At 49.7% G+C, this 20917-nt stretch overlaps 1 protein-coding gene across 2 annotated transcripts in view; it reads right to left on the reverse strand.

Annotated features, from left to right (window-relative positions):
• The window catches only part of LOC138282460 (aquaporin-4-like), a 230980-nt gene that overhangs the window by 5965 nt on the left and 204098 nt on the right, over positions 1–20917 (reverse strand). For both annotated transcript variants that reach the window (XM_069220065.1, XM_069220064.1), the window contains exon 3: positions 1292–1456. In XM_069220065.1, the coding sequence (XP_069076166.1) occupies positions 1292–1456 (165 nt within the window). The remainder of the gene's footprint in view (positions 1–1291; positions 1457–20917) is intronic.

The raw sequence follows: 20917 nt of genomic DNA on the forward strand, positions 1-20917 counted from the left end.
AAAAAGTCAACTTATTTCTTTTATGAATTTAACGCTTCAGTAGCTTCTTTTGGAAGCTGGAGCTACTAAGTAATTTCTCATATGGTCTTACACAATTTCACTCCAGCGTATCTAGTATCTAAACTAGAAGTGTTATGATGGCAAAATAAATATAAATTAAATAAATGGAATAACTATTGTTCCAGAATGGGGAGTAAACAGAGAAAATGTTTGACTAAATTCACTTGCCTCACAGTAAGATGTTTTATTAGTGAGTCCTTTAGAAGGGAATTTGGCAAGGTAAGGTTGGTCATAAAAAAATTATAATAATTAAAATGTGTAAGCCCATAAACAAATATCCATGTCAGAAATTTTTTCCTGTATGTGACTTCCATTGTGTGGTACCAGAAAGAATGCTAGATACAATAATTGTTTTATTTTCCAAAGCAAACCTTGGTTTAGATAAACAAAACAAATGACAGGAATCCCATGCCACCATGTGTTAGTTGAAATTTCTTCTAGTATGTCAGCCACAGCAGTTTCGTGAAAAGGCTACCAGCCCCACAGCCAACTCTGCATTTGGATTGTAGGCGGAGGCTAGGACAGCAGAGGTGGTGCTGTAGTCACTCTAATTTCATTCCTGCCAAACTCTGACCCACCCCACAAGTTTTAAGGTCACTAATTCAGGCGGAAGAACTTCTACTGCCAGAGAGCTAGGCATTTTTGTTGCCTGACTCTGCCCCAGCCCTACAAAGACTTCCTTAAAGACCCGTATTTCCAACCTACCTATTTATTTTTAGTGACTACCTAAACTGAACTTTATTTCAAAGATTGGGTTAAATTTTCCAATGATCAATGATAAATGTTCAGTTCTGCTTGCAATATTGTTTAGTTTTTCAATTCTGATAAAGCGTTGTTATACGTTTTTGAATTAGGTTTATCAGAACATAAAGTTCTCTACCTCTTTATTTTTTTTAATGTGTGTGATACTGGTCCTTGCAGTCCTCATCATCCCTCTCAGTGTATTTGCAGATTCTGCATTAGACAAATATATTACCATAATGTGCACATTCTAAATAAATAAATGTGTCTGTCTAAATTACTTTGGTGAGAAAAATAAATTAAATATTTTCACCTATGTGGTCTGTCTGATTCCACTTGAAGACACAGTGATGCATGTCTTTTCATGCCTATGTTAGACTGATGAATATACTTAATTACACAGGAACTCTAATTTATATACTCATCAAGAGGCAGTCAAGATGACATGGAAGTGATTGCCTCATCAGAATAAAAAACAATTTATACTTACAGCAAATAAATGACCAATGGTCACAGAAAATCCAATAGCCAAGGCTACTGATCCAGTGACATCCTTTCGCTTTGAGTCACAAGTGGCAAAGATAGTAAAGACTAACTGAAATGTAATGATCAATTCAATAAGCAGCCCATGTCCAGCTGACAAGTGTCCATCAACCTAAAAAAGAAAGAGAAAACATATATATGTTTTCAGTGGCTAACAACCAGTACTTGGCTGTCATACAATTGACATTTTGATCTGTAGAGACATAGTTTAATGATTTTATTGTTCTATGGAGCAGTCCACAGATACCTCTGTGTGTCTATTAGGTCTTTAGTTCCATTATTAAAAAGGACAGAAAATATAAATGTTCAAAACATGTGAATCTAAGGGGCGTGTTCCCTCATTTTCATGGAGGCAAGGCCTAATGCAAATGAAGGAACTCTTTGCCTCTCTGCCCACAACATATCATAGATAAGGGCAAAGAGGCAAAGCAGTTTTTAACAGATGCCCTCACTGTGTACCTCAAACAAGGGGTACACAGTAGGTGCATCCTTGAGGGCACCTCTTGTAAGGGGTAAAAGGGAACGGGTCCCTAGGACCACAGCACACCTCCTTTTGTAATAAAGTCCTTTTTGCTGTCTGCAAAGAAGAATGTGGGCTGGCAGCTTTTAACAGTCAGCCAGGGCAGTTGCAGGTTTGAGTATATGCTTGGGTCAGTGCACTAATTTTAATAGGGCATATTGACCTGGTCTGCGCTCAGTACTCCCAGTTAAAGGTGTGGTGTAGCGCAGACCAGGGTTTTGTGTCCTATACATAAAGCTGTCTCAGAACCACAAACATTTGCAATGAGGAAACTGCTTCCTAATTTCTCTCACATACATAATATGCTACCTAACAGTATTCTGTGTTGAGGGATCTCAATAAAAATGTCCATGGTACCAATCCTTTCTCACTGAGTAGAAGGCTCCCAGATAATAATATATATTCATCCCTACTGTAAGTACGTAGGAGAAACAAGAATGCAATGCAATGCTTACGGAGGATGCAGACACACAAAAGGACTGGTGACAATGTATTCCTCCATAATAGAATAAAGAAGCAGACAGAGCAATTGGCATTAAAATCTTCTCAGTATCAAATTGAAGTTCCACTAATGAGCACATACACACAAGTATATTCACAAGTATGAAACAGGTAGTTTAAATTACAGACACTGTGGCCTACTCAGTAAAGCATTTTAGAACACATAAAGTTGTTCATACCCTTTAATAGGTTTCTAAATTACCCCAAAATATCTCAAATATAAATAAATTGGAAATAGTCTGAGAATGTTCATGTACAAATAGTATAAAGAGAAGTAACTGTGACCTTGTTGTACCTTTACTAATAGAGATTGGACATTATCAGGCTGATTGCACAAAGGCATGTAAGACACTGTTATACAGAATCACAAATGATTTTGTGAATTGGTCCCTTAATGTTCCCAGATACTGCTACCAAAGCTACCATAGTGTTGCAAAGATTTCACAGCTCCTAAGAACAACTTCTCAAATTCTCCTCAGATTCATAGCCTCATCTATCAAACGCTCACTGAGGTATGCAGACACCAGAGGAAAAAAAATAATTTGTAACAAACTCATTTCACTAGCATGCATCATGGAACATATATGTCATTGAGTAAGCAACCGTACTCAATATAAATGGTGAAAGGTGCGACAATAGACGGACCTTACCCTACATCTCCAATATGTCTGGACATGTCATATTACTGGCTACCATTGAACCCCCCCCACAGCAACGTGCACCCAGTATCAAACATTGGCGTGCAATGAAGGTCATCAGGTGTTTCAGTCACAATAGTTAAAAAGATGATAAAGGTATCACAGACTGGTACTAAATGATCATTACATTATGTTGTCTGGGTATGTAACTGTTAAACCTTCATAACTTATAAAATAGTGGATTGAATTCAAAGTTGACAAATCTCGGAAAGCTTAAATATTTATTATTACATGAATAACATTGAAACTTCTGGTCCCCTTACATTACCTTGTTTAGTTCTTAGTTTCAAAACATTGGTTATCCCAATTGCTGCATTCGGGACTTAACATACAAGATAGTTGGACATTCCTATGATGTCTTCATATGATATCTCTGCGTGCTCTTTGCAGATTGTCTATGATGCGAAATGTCCTGTCAGGTGGTAAGAGCAACTCACTTAAAACTAAATATGAGGGATTTTTTTCTGAAAGAAAGATTAGTACAGTCAAACTAGGGTTTTTCTCATGCCTTCTCTGACATAAGATGCAAAACACATGCACGAGAAACACCTACTGGGTGAAAGAGAGAAATTATCTTTTTGGTGTAAACACAAATGTTTTAATCACAGTTATTGTAGATTCAGGTTTTACTATAGTGATACCTGTACAACAAAATTGGTTGTTACATTGCTTCAAGATTATCTACCAAGTAAGTTTTCCAAATTGTGCAGATCTGAGGTAGGTATTTCACATGGAAACATGCACTACTGCACTTGGCACTCCAGGGTCCAGGTGCTTGCCCTATTTTCTGGGAAATAACTTATTATTCCTGGATTTAGGTGTGGAAATACCAACCAAAACTGGATATTCTAGTTCTTTGTTAAACCCACATTTAAATCCAGGGAACCCATATAAGACAATTAGGCCCATATTTCTACTTTTTGGGGCAAAACTGCAGAAACACAGTTTTGGGCCAAAAAGAATAGCACTGTCTTGCGTCATTCCAAAGTGCCAGCCGGGCATCAAATTTATGGAATCCCGCAAGCTGGAGCTCAGGGTGGGCTAGCATCAGAAAAAAATGACGTTAGCTGGGTGGGGGCAGCGATACGGGGGAAGGGGGTTTTGCCTCAAAAAAGAGCAAAATAATGCCTCTCACCAGCCTAGAGTCATTTCCTGACAAAAAAACATCTGTACCACACGACTCCTGTCTTACAGAAGACAGGAATCATGCCTACCACCTTAAAGGGCAGCACAGGAGGCCAGGGTCCCGTGGGCATGGCCATTGCACCTAGTGCCATGCAGGGAGGGGCCCTGTCAGGGTCCATAATGGAACTTTAATTTTTTTCTTTAAATATCCTACGTATCCTCTGGTGTCCATCTGGTGTGGGTGGGGGTGTTCCTGGGGCTTAGGGTGGCCCATTCCATGGTGTTTCACTATTGAGCCCCTCCTCCCACCCGTGCATCATTTTAGCATGGGGATAAATATGGGGCTATGGGGTTAGAACCAGCTTTTTGTGTGGGAATGCCTACCTTACATCTCACTGATGCAAGGTAGCTGCAAGCACCAAATAATGGTGCTAACTCCAATATTTTGATGCTAGATGTGTCTAGCATCAAAATATAAATATGGAGTTAAGTTTGCGCCAAATTTGTGTAAAAAAAACTGATGCTAATTCGGTGCAAACATAGGGGGTCATTCTGACCCTGGCGGGCAGTGATAAAGCGGCGGCCAACCCGCCAACAGGCAGGCGGTCAAAAAAAAGGAATTCTGACCCTGGCGGGAACCGCCAACACAGCCCGCTACTTTAACACTCCGACCGCCACGGCGGGACAGACAAACAGCGCGGCGGTCACCGCCAACAGGCAGGCGGCAGACAATGTACCGCCCACCCTATCACAACTCACCAATCCGCCACCTTTTCCGGGGCGGGAGCCCTGCCGATAAAAACACGGCGGAAACAGACTACAAACGGGAAAACGCTCACCTATACAAGGACAGCATGGAACCCGAATTAAACATCCTACCAGCTATTGTCTACCTGCTCATCTACCAGGAGTACGAATGCCGGCGCAGACGACAACGGTGAGTACTGCACCTACGACACAGGGGAGGGGAGAGGAGGAAAGCTTACGGGCACACACATGTGCCATACACCCACCCCCCCACCACAAATACCTACACCCCAATGCCGAGCAACAAGTCAGAGTGACACCACCCAAACCCACCGGAATAATGCAAAGACACAATTAAAATGATCTATAAAATATATGTATAAATAGCTCCATTAAAGGTATGAGAAATATGCTATATAATAGATACAAAAATAAGGAATGAACATAGTCAACAATATATACAGAGGCAATAAGTCCTGCACATTCCGTCAAAGTTCCATAGTCCGTGGGCCAATGTGCACAAACACATGGGCAAAGCCCACACAGGAGACCAGATACCATTGGAGAGAACACTGCTGGGGCATCAGATGATAAAACTACAGGCACCTCAGGGGGAAGGGAAGAGGGGGCACCTCAGCCACATGAGTCCTTGACGCCAGATCCACGAGGGGCCTCCATGCCCACTGTCCCATCCTGGGGAGTGCAAAGCCACAGTCTCACAAGTCTCTACAGTGGGTGGGTTGCCCACTGTCCCATCCTGGGGAGTGCAAAGCCACAGTCTCACAAGTCTCTACAGTGGGTGGGTTGCCCACTGTACCATCCTGGGGAGTGAAAAGCCACAGTCTCTCAAGTCCCTACAGTGGGTGGCTTGCCCACTGTCCCATCCTGGGGAGTGCAAAGCCACAGTCTCTCAAGTCCCTACAGTGGGTGGCTTGCCCACTGTCCCATCCTGGGGAGTGCAAAGCCACAGTCTCACAAGTCTCTACAGTGGGTGGCTTGCCCACTGTTCCATCTTGGGGAGTGCAAAGCCACAGTCTCTCAAGTCTCTACAGTGGGTGGGTTGCCCACTGTTCCATCCTGGGAAGTGCCAAGCCACAGTCCATCAGATGGATTACCGACTCCACTGTTAATGGAGGAGGCATGGTGCCCAGAGTGCTTCCTGAAGCCCTGCTCGACACAGAACCGGCACTGTCAATGGGCCAGCGGTGCTTGAGATGAAGGCCCCAGCGGAGCGGAGCTTGACAGGAAGGGCCCAGCGGAGCGGTGCTTGAGATGAAGGGCCCAGCGGAGCGGTGCAGAGACGGCGGGGCCCAGCGGAGCGGTGCTTGACAGGAAGGGCCCAGCGGCGCGGTGCAGAGACGGCGGGGCCCAGCGGAGCGGTGCTTGACAGGAAGGGCCCAGCGGAGCGGTGCTTGAGACGGCGGGGCCCAGCGGAGCGGTGCTTGACAGGAAGGGCCCAGCGGAGCGGTGCTTGAGACGGCGGGGCCCAGCGGAGCGGTGCTTGACAGGAAGGGCCCAGCAGAGCGGTGAAGAGACAGCGGGCCCAGCGGAGCGGTGCTTGACAGGAAGGGCCCAGCGGAGCGGTGCTTGAGACGGTGGGGCCCAGCGGAGCGGTGCTTGACAGGAAGGGCCCAGCGGAGCGGTGCTTGAGACGGCGGGGCCCAGCTGAGCGGTGCTTGACAGGAAGGGCCCAGCAGAGCGGTGCAGAGACGGCGGGGCCCAGCGGAGCGGTGCTTGACAGGAAGGGCCCAGCGGAGCGGTGCTTGAGATGAAGGGCCCAGCGGAGCGGAGCAGAGACGGCGAGGCCCAGCGGAGCGGTGCTTGACAGGAAGGGCCCAGCGGAGCGGTGCTTGACAGGAAGGGCCCAGCGGAGCGGTGCTTGAGACGGCGGGGCCCAGCGGAGCGGTGCTTGTAAGGAAGGGCCCAGCGGAGCGGTGCAGAGACGGCGGGGCCCAGCGGAGCAGTGCTTGACAGGAAGGGCCCAGCGGAGCGGTGCTTGAGATGAAGGGCCCAGCGGAGCGGTGCAGAGACAGCGGGGCCCAGCGGAGCGGTGCTTGACAGGAAGGGCCCAGCGGAGCGGTGCAGAGATGGCGGGGCCCAGCGGAGCGGTGCTTGACAGGAAGGGCCCAGCGGAGCGGTGCTTGAGACAGTGGGGCCCAGCGGAGCGGTGCTTGACAGGAAGGGCCCAGCGGAGCGGTGCAGAAACGGCGGGGCCCAGCGGAGCGGTGCTTGACAGGAAGGGCCCAGCGGAGCGGTGCTTGAGATGAAGGGCCCAGCGGAGCGGTTCTTGTCCCGGCGGGGCCCTGTTCAGCGGTTCGTGTCCCGGCGGGGCCCTGTTCACCGGTGCTTGTCCTGTGTGTCTAGGGAGCCAGACCTGGGCAAGACTTCCCGCTCATTCGCCATCCGACCTTGCGGTCACGGGGCCCTCCTGTGATGGAGTCATGGGCCCGTGGGTGTCGTCCGTCACAACCGGAATGGGCTGGTGGGGCCCTCCTGGGCAACTCGCCTGCTGCCTGACTTCTCCGCCCTGCTGCCCTTGCCCTCCTTCGCTGAAGCTCTGTGGCCCTTGCCTCCCTTGGATGATGTGGCAGGTGACGGGGCAAGGCTACTGTCCTTGGTGGCAGCCGTCTCAGTCTTGTCGTGCCGGACCTTTTTTTTTTTGTCCTCTTCCCAGGGGGTGGGCTGGCTGTCCCCTTGCTGCTGGCCGATGTTCCTGCCCTAGGATCTGGTGGACTCCAATAGCCCTGCACTATGGTCACAGTAGATGCAGGGCTGGTGGTGGCTGAGGTGCTTTTTTTAATCTTACCAGATGGAGGGGGTGGGTCAGTGATTGGAACGAGCTCAAGGTTGGAAAGAAAAAGGACTTTAGAAGGACAGGGACGGGTAGGTGTAGTGGGTATGGGAGTGGAGGAAGAGGATGTGGTTATAGGTGAGTCAAGTGTGCTGTCTTTGGGTGCAGGTGCTTGTGACGGAGGCTGTCGTGAGGTGGATGGCTGTTGGGTGGGTGGCTGCCTGCATTTGTGTGGTTTGGAAGAGGGGGTGACAGACACACTGGGAGAGGACACAGGGGACGTGTAAATGGCAGTGGGGGTGGTGACTGCACGTGTGCGGACTGTAATGGAGGGTGTGCTGGTGATGGAAGTACTGGCTGATGGTGGTGTGCATGCAGGTGTGAGTGGAGACGTCACAGGGAGGGAAGAGGGAGATGAGGAGGTGGGGGACACAGAGGTGATAGTGACTGTTGGCATGTCTGCATCTGGATGTTGCTTGGGTGAATGCTTGTGGGATCTGTGGTGCTTATGTCTGGATGAGCTGCCCTTGGGTGTAGAGGTGTGTGCAGGCTGGTCTGATGGTGTGGATGGGATAGGCAGAGGAACAGGAGACTGGGACTGGGTGGAGGGAGTCAGAAGAGGGAGGCTGGAGACAGGGACAATGGCTGCCGTCAGTGCTGAGGCCAGAGCGTTGAACGATCGCTGATGGGCAGCCTGACCCGAATGAAAGGGTAGACTGCCCAACAATGAGTGTCCTGAGGAGGTCAATGACCTCCTCACTGAGGGCAGCAGGGGTAACTGGGGCAGGGCCTGAGGTGCCTGGGGCGAAGGAGATGCCCGCCTTCCTGGCCGAGCGGGCACGGAGCACGGAGAATTTCCTGCCCACCACTTACCGATGTTCCTAGGACAAACCGAACCCTTACACTTGGGGTTCTTTATACTCGCCTTTTTCTCTTCCCAGCATGCTTACCACTTCCTCTCTGCCCAGCATGCATTTTTAAACACACATATCTAATTCATTATTGTTTTCTTTTTCCCAATCCAAGATGGTGGTGTTCTACTTCCTGTTTTCTATTTCCTGTCCAGGGGTATATAAGGGGATTCCAACTGCTTGTCCATTGCGTTGCAACACTCCTTGGTGGTAGTCACGCTCCAATTGATCTCCTCCTGCGAATCCTGTCTGTTCCTGTCCTGCCTTGTTTTCCAGTCTTCCTGATCCTTGGTCCTAACGCCCTGGTGTCCTCCTTTCATTTCAGGGAGTTCCTGTGGAGGTTTTTTACCCTACGGGGGTTTTTCCTCTGGGACTCCTTCTGGAGGGCACGGACTGTAGTGGTTTGCTCATACCCAACAGCACCGTGGCTACTGGAAGGGGTCGCCCCTACCTCGGCCAGAGCAGAACCTGCCGGAACAAGGGTCGTTCCCCTACGCCTCTCAGCTTCGACGGTAAGACCATTGAAAACCGAGACAGATTGCCACGCCAAAAGTTCCAGTTGCAGTCCGGAACTATGGATAACCCAGTGGCAAACACGGAACCTACTAACCAGGACCTACTGGCGACGATACAACAACAGGCTCAAGAACTCCAGCAATTACGTACTGAGAATACTGTTTATCGACAAGCCTTTGCCTCCAGGACCACAGATGTCCCTGCAGTAGCCGCCTCTACACCTCGATTTTCCGGGGATCCCACCACATTAAAAGAATTCCTGGATGCCTTGACGGTGTACTTAGCCTTTCGCCCCTCGCAATTTGTACAAGATAAGACCAAGGTGGGGTATTTGATTAGTGCCTTATCAGGACCAGCCTTGGCCTGGGCCACACCTCTAGTAACCAGAAACGATCCCTGCCTATCTAATTATTTCACCTTTATCACTACTTTTAAACAGATGTTTGAACGCCCTGGACTTGAGGCGTCAGCAGAAGAGGCTCTTTGCGAAGTCCAACAAGGGAGTCAAGATGTATTACAATACATCACCCGTTTCAGACAATTAGCTGCAGAAACAACCTGGGTGGAACGTACCTTGGTGACACTCTTCCTTAGAGGTCTCAGAGAGGACATCAAAGATGAACTAGTACATTCTGCCAGGATAGAAAACCTCAAAGGATTGATGGACCAGGCACTAACGATAGAATATCGGTTGAATGAACGAAGAATGGAGAAAAAGAAGAGTCGTTTGCCTTCTCACTCAGTACCATCTCGTCCCTTCGCCCATCGTACCGAGGAAGTCCGTCCTGAATCCAAAGGGAATACCGAGGAAGAACCCATGCAGATTGACACAGCTCGCGGGCCTCTATCCGCCAGTGAAAGGGAACATAGACGAAGGAAGGGGCTTTGCCTATATATTGTGGTGCAGCTGGTCACCTAATTTGCGCCTGCCCCATTCGTCCAACCAAGCCCTTGGGAAACGCCAACTCCCGTCCCCAGTAAGAAGGGTGAGGACGGGATATCGTGATATACCTTCTATTTGCTCTTCCAGGGAGGAAGGAACTGCTCTTTTTCTCTTACCAGTTACCCTTCATTTAACTGATGGCCGCGAAGCAAGAACTTTGGCCTTGTTGGACTGCGGAGCCAGTGGCCTCTATTTAGATGAAACCTGGGCCAAAGAATGACAGATAACACAAATACCCAAAGAAGTACCAGAACAGGTACATACCGTTGATGGGTCACTCTTGGCCTCTGGACCTGTACAATACACCACCCCTACCTTCTGTTTACAGTTTGGTAAACATCAGGAAATTCTCTCGTTTGACTTAATCTCATCACCACACCATGTCATGATCCTGGGAATTCCATGGCTTACACGGCACAATCCTTACATCAACTGGGAAACAAAAACCATTTTGTTATCCTCCCATTTTTGTCAACACCACTGCTATCCGGCCCGGGATTATTGGTCCCAAAAAATGTCTCTCAACAGCACCTTCTCAGGTTGGAGGATCCATTAATGTCCTACAGGGAGTTCCCAGACATTATCAGGACTATATCGATGTATTCCAGAAGCCAGAAAGACCTGAATTGCCACCCCACAGAGAATTCGACTGTGCCATTCCTTTAGAACCAGACACCGTAGTTCCTTTTGGGCGGATGTACTCCCTCACAGAACCAGAGAAACAAGTTTTGAAGGAGTACCTAGATGAGAATCTACAAAGTGGGTTGATAACTCCCTCCTCTTCACCCGCAGGGGCTCCTCTTTTCTTTGTACCAAAGAAAACCAAAGATCTGCATCCCTGTATCGATTTCAGAGGGTTAAACAGGATCACTATCAAAGACCGGTATCCGTTACCCCTCATCAAGGACATCTTAGAAGCAGTCAGAGGAGCCAAGAGATTCACCAAGCTGGATCTCCGAGGAGCCTATCATCTACTAAGAATCAGAGAAGGTGATGAGTGGAAGACCGCCTTTAGAACACCTTTTGGTCACTACGAATATAGAGTAATGCCCTTCGGACTCACTAATGCCCCGTCCATCTTCCAAAGATTCATGGATTCTATCTTTTCTGATCTTTTGCAACAAACAGTGGTAGTGTATGTTGACGATATCCTAATTTATTCGGTTCATCCAGAGGAACATTCCAAGCACGTTCGCCAAGTCTTAGAGAGACTCCGACAACATCATTTGTTCTGTAAGCCTGAAAAATGCGACTTTGATCAGATAGAAGTAAAATACTTGGGATACTGTATAGACCAAACCGGAGTTGCCATGGACTCAGACAAAGTACAGGCTATATTGAATTGGCCATCTCCTTCTTCCATCAAGGAGACTCAATGTTTTCTGGGACTAGCCAACTTCTACCGACAGTTCATAGCAGACTTTGCCCAGAGAACCAGCTTCATTACTCAAACCCTCAAAAAGGAACACCTAAAGAAAGGTTTTTGTTGGACACCAGGCGCTGAGTCAGCTTTTCAGGACTTAAAGAAAGCCTTTATTCAAGCCCCTATCCTTCGACACCCAGACACCAGCAAACAATTCATTGTTTTCACAGACGCCTCAGAAAGAGCCATTGGGGCTGCCTTGTTACAAAAACAAGACGACGATGACCTAGAACACCCTGTATTTTATCTCTCACACATTCTATCTGATTCTGAGCGAAACTATTCCGTGCTAGAACGCGAATTACTTGCCTTAAAGGTCGCGTGCACCGAATGGAGACACTTTTTGATGGGATCAAAGGAGCCCTTTGAAGCCCGGACCGATCACAGAAATCTACAGTGCTTAAGAAATTTCCAGTGCCAAAATAACCGGCAGGCTCGATGGGCCTTCTTCTTCAGCCAATATGATTTCTATATCACCTACATCCCTGGTTCTCAGAACATCCTGGCGGATGCCCTGTCCCGACGTTATCCTGGGTGCGGTGATTCCACGGTTCAAAATTTATTTGACAACAATAAAATCATAGGGGTAGCACAGACTTTTTTAGATCAAGTCAAGTCCGAATATGCCCGTCTACACGAAACAGAACTAAAAAAGTTACGTCCACAGTTGCACATAGATCATGACTACTATTATCGTGATAAGGCCCTGTTTTTACCCACTAAAACAGTGCAAATCGAAGCTTTACGCATGTGCCATGATTCCCCTATTGCTGGTCATCGAGGAATGAAAGCGACTCAAGATCTTTTACTTCGCTCTTTCTGGTGGCCAACTCTCAAGGCTGACACTGAGGCATATGTGTTATCCTGTCCTACATGTGCTCAAGCCAAGACACCCCGAACCAGACCTGTGGGGTTACTCCGCCCATTACCTGTTCCCCCAGGCCCATGGCATACCATATCCACCGATTTTATGTGCGCATTACCTTCCTCAATGGGAAACCACGTCATAATGGTAACTGTGGACTCCTTCACCAAGATGGCCCACTTCACGGCCTTGAGAAAGTTACCTACGGCAAAGGAGTTAAGTCAGATCTTTACTCAAGAAATCTTCAGGCTACATGGGTTACCCCAAGTTATTATATCGGACAGGGGTCCTCAATATATCTCCCGTTTCTGGAATAAATTCTGTAAGACCTTGGGGATCCAGGTGGCCTTATCATCCGGGTTCCACCCTCAAACCAATGGACAAATGGAACGACTCAATCAGGGTCTCGAACAGTACTTACGTAGCTTCTGTAACGCTACACAAAGTAATTGGGCTTCCTACTTACCGCTTGCAGAATTCTCCTATAATAACTCTCTACACAGTGCCTCTAAAGTCTCTCCTTTCTATGGCTCTTATGGTTTCTATCCTAGGGCCTTCCCAACTCCCCTGAGAGACAACTCCAATCTTCCCGCCATCTCCTCCTTCGTTCGACAGCTACGGGGTATACAACGAATTATCCATTCCAACCTTGTGTCCACCAAGTCCCGCATGAAGAAGATAGCAGATAGGAGACGCTGTGCGGCTCCTCTATATCAGGTCCATGATAAGGTCTGGCTCTCCTCTAGATTCCTACCTCTCCGACTCACCCAAAACAAATTCAAACCCCGCTTTTATGGTCCCTTTCTCATTCTCAAAAAAATCAACCCAGTGTCTATGCGTCTTCGCCTACTTCGGACATGGAAGATCCACCCAGTATTCCATGTCTCGCAACTGAAACCTTACCGTCCTGATCTTTTTCATAGGCAGTTGCCCTGTCCCCCTCCTCTGTTGGTTGACAATGTGCCTGAGTACGAAGTGCAGGAAGTCTGTGACTCTCGGTTTTTCCATGGTCACCTCCAATACCTTATTCATTGGAAGGGATACCCTTTGAGTGAGTGTTCCTGGGAGGATGCCTCTTCAGTCCATGCTCCTCTTTTGATCCGCCGCTTTTTTTCGGCTCTTCCCTCACAAACCCGGGGTCTCGGGGGGGCATACTGTTATGCCGCGGCACTCGCCGCGGCGCCCGCCGCGGCCGCGGGCTCAGGTTGCCGCGGTGCGGCACGTTAAATCTGCCACGGCCGGCGCCCGGGTCGCGGTAGATGCCGCGTCGGACGCCCAGGTTGCGGGGGTTTCAGGCATGGCCGCACACAGCGCATCATGCGCTTAATATTTATTTTCTTGCATGTCATTTCCTGCCCACCACTTACCGATGTTCCTAGGACAAACCGAACCCTTACACTTGGGGTTCTTTATACTCGCCTTTTTCTCTTCCCAGCATGCTTACCACTTCCTCTCTGCCCAGCATGCATTTTTAAACACACATATCTAATTCATTATTGTTTTCTTTTTCCCAATCCAAGATGGTGGTGTTCTACTTCCTGTTTTCTATTTCCTGTCCAGGGGTATATAAGGGGATTCCAACTGCTTGTCCATTGCGTTGCAACACTCCTTGGTGGTAGTCACACTCAGATTGATCTCCTCCTGCGAATCCTGTCTGTTCCTGTCCTGCCTTGTTTTCCAGTCTTCCTGATCCTTGGTCCTAACGCCCTGGTGTCCTCCTTTCATTTCAGGGAGTTCCTGTGGAGGTTTTTTACCCTACGGGGGTTTTTCCTCTGGGACTCCTTCTGGAGGGCACGGACTGTAGTGGTTTGCTCATACCCAACAGCACCGTGGCTACTGGAAGGGGTCGCCCCTACCTCGGCCAGAGCAGAATCTGCCGGAAACAAGGGTCGTTCCCCTACGCCTCTCAGCTTCGACGGTAAGACCATTGAAAACCGCGACAGGACGTGTCGGTGTCGCTGACGTCTCCACGGGTCCCCGTTGTGGAGCTCCACTCGCCCTCCGTCTCACTGGTGTACTCGGAGTCTGTTGTATGGCCCTCCGGGGCCATGTGAGATGCAGCTCCCTCGTGCGCCGATGCCACTTCTCCTCCGCCTGATGATGCTAATGCACACATGAACAGGAAGACAAAGAAAATGGGGGGGGGGAGAAATGAAGACAGGTTGAGTGCATGCATTGGCAACACCGTTGTCGGAGAGGACAGACACAGAAGCCCCTTGAACTAGGCCGCGCAATCGGGGTACACTACTCAGTTATTGTGACTAGGCCTACAGGTCTATGGACGACAAATGCACACATGGGTGAGGCCGGACCATGGATAGCTGTACTTGGCACCCTACAGAGGTGGGGGGCGGGGGCACAGGGCCGTGTCTAACGGAGGGGCCTAGCCTACAGAATGCGCCCTGGCCTGGAGATAGCCACAGCCCTCCTCCCCCACCCAGACACCTTCACTGCGCGCAAAGATAGCAGAATGTGCTGATACTCACCCCCTTGTGTCTGCTGTGATGTCCTCACGCGCCCATCCAAATCGGGGTAGGCCACTGCCAGGATCCTGGACATCAGGGGGGTCAATTGGCGGCTGGCACCCCTCCTACGTTGGGAGGCCATCCCCAGCAGAGACTCAGCAGTCTTTCTGGTCCCGCGGCGGATGTCCTCCCACCTCTTTTGGCAGTGGGTGCCCCGTCTGTTGTGGACCCCCAGGGCCCGGACGTCCTTGGCGATGGCACGCCAAATGTCGATCTTCTGATGGGCGCTGACCTATGTGACATGGACAGGGTGGTAAAGGAAATCGCATCAGTTTTCTGCCTGGTCAATGTGAGTGGCCCCCCCCTCCCCAACCTTGCCATGTGGCACATGCTCTCATCTTTCGTGCGTTGCACTCCTCATTCGCTCCCCTCCCCACCATCTTACATACACCCCACTCAACACAGGCATAGCCCATTCAACGTGCACCCTGTGTACTAACCTGTTGGTCTGGAGGACCGTAGAGTATCGCATACTGGGGGAGGACCCCATCAACAAGTCTCTCCAATTCTTCGGAAGTGAAGGCAGGGGCCCTTTCCCCAGTCGCAGCAGCCATTGTATCTCCCAGACCGAGGTCACAGCAGCACTTGCAGTATAGGTCCTCTCCTGTGGATGATCAGGTCTCGAGTGATTAATCAGATAGAAAATGGCGGTCACGCCCGCGGCGGTGCGTACCGCGGCGGTGCGTCCCGCGACCGCCGGCGCACATCGTCATTGGCTCCTGAGACCCATAGGGTTCAATGTTGCTTTGCGCCGCGGTCTTCGACCGCCTACCGCCACGGTGTGCCACGCCAGCGCAGTGACCTCACATCCCACTGTCACACTTCACAGGTCAGGCAGCCGCCATTTCAAGGGCCCACATGGCATGATTTCTACTGCGTCACACAGGCCTAGGCCTTGCATTGCCACTCATACAAGCCTTTCAATGCATAGCGATTCGTGTACTGTGCAAGCTGTGTGAACGAACCTGTGGGTTGCTTGACTCTGTGCTCCATGTTGTCCTTCCTAGGCACCGTCCGCTGGGACTTGCGAGGAGAAGGATGAATCCTCCCGTGTACCGACCGCTGGTGGACCTGTCGACAATGGAAGAACGACATATCATACTTACATACAGGCTTGACAGAGCAACTATACATGAACTATGTGCCCAGCTGGAGCCAGACCTGATGTCCCCCATCCGCCAACCCACAGGGATTCCCCCTCTGGTTCAGGTTCTGTCAGTACTCCATTTTTTGGCAAGTGGGTCTTTTCAGACAACAGTGGCCATATCATCTGGGATGTCTCAGCCTATGTTTTCTAAGGTTTTGTCCAGAGTGTTGTCTGCCCTGATGAAATACATGCGGAGCTACATTATTTTCCCTGAGGTGGGCGAATTGGCTACAGTGAAGGGTGATTTCTATGCCCTTGGACATATCCCCAACATCATTGGTGCCATTGATGGGACCCATGTGGCTTTTGTTCCCCCCAAAGAAAGTGAGCAGGTGTACAGAAACAGAAAAAGTTATCATTCGATGAATGTCCAGGTGGTCTGTTTGGCTGACCAGTACATCTCCCATGTAAATGCCAAGTTCCCTGGGTCAGTGCATGACGCGTATGTCATGCGAAATAGCAGCATCCCTTATGTGATGGAACAGCTACAGAGACACCGTGTGTGGCTAATTGGTGACTCTGGTTACCCCAACCTGTCGTGGCTACTGACCCCAGTGAGGAATCCCCGGACCAGGGCAGAGGAACGGTACAATGAGGCCCATGGGCAAACTAGGAGGATCATAGAAAGGACCTTCGGGGTCCTAAAGGCCAGGTTTAGGTGCCTGCATATGACAGGGGGATCCCTAATGTACTCACCAAAGAAGGTGTGCCAGATCATCGTGGCCTGCTGTATGCTTCACAATCTTGCTTTGCGACGCCAGGTGCCTTTTCTGCAGGAGGATGGTCCAGATGGTGGTGTTGTAGCAGCTGTGGAGCCTGTGGAGAGTGAAGAGGAGGAAGATGACGGGGACGACACGGACAACAGGGATACAGTCATACAACAATATTTTCAGTAGCACACAGGTAAGAATCAGCCACGCCATTTTACATTTACTTAAGGCCTCATGCGTCTCCACTGTCTGTGTTTCCCCCCAGTTCCTGTTAATTGATTTGTGACTTTCCCTTCCCTTTTCAGAGCTGAATGACCCACTGCCTGATTTCAGCTTTGTTTGCCCATGGACTAACGCTTATTGAAATTGGTATGTTGTCATCACAAAGTAACTGGACATTATTGCACCGTTATGTGTAATACATTTGTTAAGAATACAAGCAGACTCCTGTTATTTTAAGTGCAATAAGTGATTTATTTTAAGTGCTACATATATGTACATGATTGGGAAACGGTGATGGGTGGGGGTGGAGTAATGTCCATGGCAGAGTCCAGTTCTCAGTTGCACAGGTGCATTGTCCATATGCCTGGGGAAGGGTGGAGCAGGGGCAGTTCAAGGTTGGACAGGGTGACAATGTGGGACAGTGGGATGACATCAGGGGGTACCTTAGGCTGGCGGGGGTCTTGCAATCCTACTCTGTCTTCTTGTGAGATCTCAGGTTCCGCTTGCAGGTTGGTTCTTCTTCTGCAGGAGGTGAGGTTCTGGTGGCCTGTCGTTGTGTGGGGGCCTCCTGTCCACTAGCGCCGGCGGAGGTGGTAGGCTGTTCCTGGCCTGGGCTAGTGACAGGGGCCCTTTGGGGTGCCACATGGTCCCGCAATGTGGTGACAATCTGGGTAAGGGCCACGACGATGGTCCCCATTGCGGAACCGATGTTCCTCAGTTCCTCCCTGAACCCCATGTACCGTTCCACCTGCAGTTCCTGGATCTCCTGGAACCGGGCCAGTACCGTCGCCATCGTCTCCTGGGAGCGGTGGTATGCTCCCATGATGGAGGAGAGGGCCTCTTGGAGAGTCGGTTCCCCGGGCCTGTCCCCCCCCTGTCGCACAGCAGCCCTCCCAGTTCCCCTGTGTTCCTGGGCCTCTGTCCCCTGGACGGTGTGCTCACTACCACTGCCCCCAGGTCCCTGTTGTTGGGGTGGTGGGTCAACCTGGGTGCCCTGTAGTGGTGGACACACCGCTGATTTACGTGTCCTGGAGACAGAGGCATGGGCCCGCTGGGTGGGAGCTGTGCTGGTGTTCCCAGAGGGGGTTGGGTCTGGTGTAGCCTGTGGCTGTCTGTGGGGAACCGACTGTCCAGAGGTCCCCGATGGGCCAGGCTGGTCATCTGGCTCCAGGGAGACAGAGCTGCTGTCATCGCTGGGGGCCTCTTCTGGGGGTGGGATGGACATCTCTGGACCCTCCGTGGCGGTGTGGTGGCGTTCGGGTCCTGCAGGGGTATAAAGGTATGGTTATTGCTTCTGTGTGTGGCATTTCGTGTGATGGGTGGGTGTCCGTGTACCCAAGTGCAGGCATTTCCTTGTGGGGGCTTTTGTGAGGGTGGCTTGTGGGGGTGCAGTGGCATGCTTTGGTGATGGGTGTCCATGCTTTGTGGTCGCATGCAGGGCTTGGTGTTGGGATGAGTGGGTTGTGATGGTGAGCCTTTTGCTAGGTGTTGGTGTGATGGGGGTGGGGGTGAGGGTGGGGGTATGATTCGGCATGCAGGTGGGGTGGGGTGGGAAGCAGTAGTGAAGATTTGACTTACCAGAGTCCATTCCTCCGCCTACTCCTGCGAGGCCCTCAGGATGCAGGATGTGCAAGACTTCCTCCTCCCATGCGGTAAATTCGGGGGGAGTAGGTGGGGGTCCGCCGCCAGTCTTCTGCACCGCAATGTTGTGCCTTGATACCATGGAACGCACCTTCCCCCGTAGGTCGTTCCATCTCTTCCTGATGTCCTCCCGATTGCGTGGATGCTGTCCCACCGCGTTAACCCTGTCCACTATCCTTTGCCATAGCTCCATCTTCCTGGCAATTGTGGTGTGCTGCACCTGTGCCCCGAAGAGCTGGGGCTCTACACGGACTATTTCCTCCACCATGACCCTGAGTTCGGCGTCACTGAACCTGGGGTGTCTTTGGGGTGCCATGGGGTGGTGTGGTTGAGGTGTGGGGTGGCGTTTGTGGTGATGAGTGTGGTGCGTGTGGTGGTGTATGGTGTTTGGTGCATGGATTCTGTGTGGGTGATGGTGTTGTGTGCCTCTGTGTTGTGGGATTGTCTATTCTGTGCTCTCTCTCTAGCCTTCATCAATAATTTCGGGTCGTAGGGGTTTGTGGGTGATGTGGGTGTGTGTTTTAAATTGTGTTGGGTGTGTGGGAGTGGTGTTAGTATGTGTATCAGGTGTGTGTATTTCAAACTGACCAATGTGGCTGAGTTTTCTATGTGTGTGTGTATTTTGACCGCGGCGGTGTGTACCGCCAATGGAATACCGCGTTTGAAAGACCGCCGCGTGGATTTGTGGGTCGGAATGGTATGGGCGTATTTCTGTTGGCGTGACGGTGGAGGTTTGTTCATCGCCATTTTTGCGCTGACCTTTGGTGTGGCGGACTTTTGTGGATGTCGGGTTTTTGGCGGTTTGCCAGTTGCGGGTCAGAATGACCGTGGCGGTTTACTGCGGCCGCGGCGGTGTTATGGCGGTCTTCTGACCGGCGGTAAGCACCTTTTACCGCCGAGGTCAGAATGACCCCCATAGTGTAAGTATGCCCCTTAGTTTTTTTCATTTCTATGTATCTGTCACTTTACAACTGATGCTTTGACTTAGATTTTTGTCTTGTCAAAACACTTTGAAGCTCATTTTGACTGAATCAATCAACACAATCAAATTTCTTACACTGGTGGCTAGTTCTGCTGCTAAACGTTTCAATAATATGCAGGTCAATGTTCTATGATTATTTTCAGAAAGCTTTTGACAGTATCCACTTTGACAGCCTGTGCCTCATACTGAGTGCCTGGCATACCACAGCAGATAGTTCTCCTCAAGAACTTCTGTGATAAATCAACATGCCAAGTGGTAGGCAGTGAGTATAGCCCCAAAGTCAAGACTGGTGTAAAACTGGGATGGTGATGTCTGTGTTGCTGTTCAACCTAGTCATCAACTGGGTGGTGCGAGGTACAGCAGAAGTATCAGATGGAACTCATTCTCTACACTTGAGGGCCTTGACTATGCGAATGACCGGGCCTTGTCCTCTCTCACACACCAACAAATGCAGGAAAATACATCTCACTTCAACATCTCTGCACAGTAAGTGGACCTAAAGATCAATACAAAGAAATCAGAAGTCATGCCACTCCACATCTGAAACTCTACACCAATCAAGGTGGATGGAGAAGACATAGCCATGACTGAAGATTCATCTACCTATGCAGTACTATCTGACATGGTGGAGGACAGGAAGTGACATCAAGAACAAGGCCAGGGATGCCTTCAGGATGCTGAATAATGTATGGAGGTCATCTCAATACAGCACCAACACCAAGATGAGGCTTTACCAGAGCTGTGTTCTAGCCACATTCTTGTGTGGATCATAATGCTCTTGGAGGACGAAAAGCAACATCATCAAACTGTCAGGGTTTCACACCAGCAACCTAAGAAAAATCTTGTGCATTGTTTTGCCACAAACCTTCTCCAAATAGGAAATGCTCAGAAGATGCAAGCAAGAGAGCATGAACACTATAATTTATCCAAAGACGATAGAGATGGATAGGACACACCATTAGAAGAGAACAGAACTTTGTCAGAAGACTAGCTCTGCTCTTAACCCCAGAAAGCAAAGAAGAGAGACAGACCTAACAACACCTGGAGGCAAACTGTGGAAACAGAAATGAAGACCCTGAACCACAGCTGAGGCATCATAAAAAAATTGCTCAAGACAGACAGAAGCAGAGACCCTCCATTGTTGCTCTACACGCTAGCAGGCAACACCAGCAGTAGTTAAATATGGTTTCTACATTAGCCCTACATTGTATTTTTTATCAAAGATGTTTGATCTGCATTCTTTCTCAGATTCACAATGTTCATCTTTAGGTATAATTTCTCTGAAGAATGATTCCCAAATTGTATA

The sequence above is a fragment of the Pleurodeles waltl genome, chromosome 2_2 (genome assembly GCF_031143425.1).
Source record: "Pleurodeles waltl isolate 20211129_DDA chromosome 2_2, aPleWal1.hap1.20221129, whole genome shotgun sequence".
NCBI lineage: Eukaryota > Metazoa > Chordata > Amphibia > Caudata > Salamandridae > Pleurodeles > Pleurodeles waltl.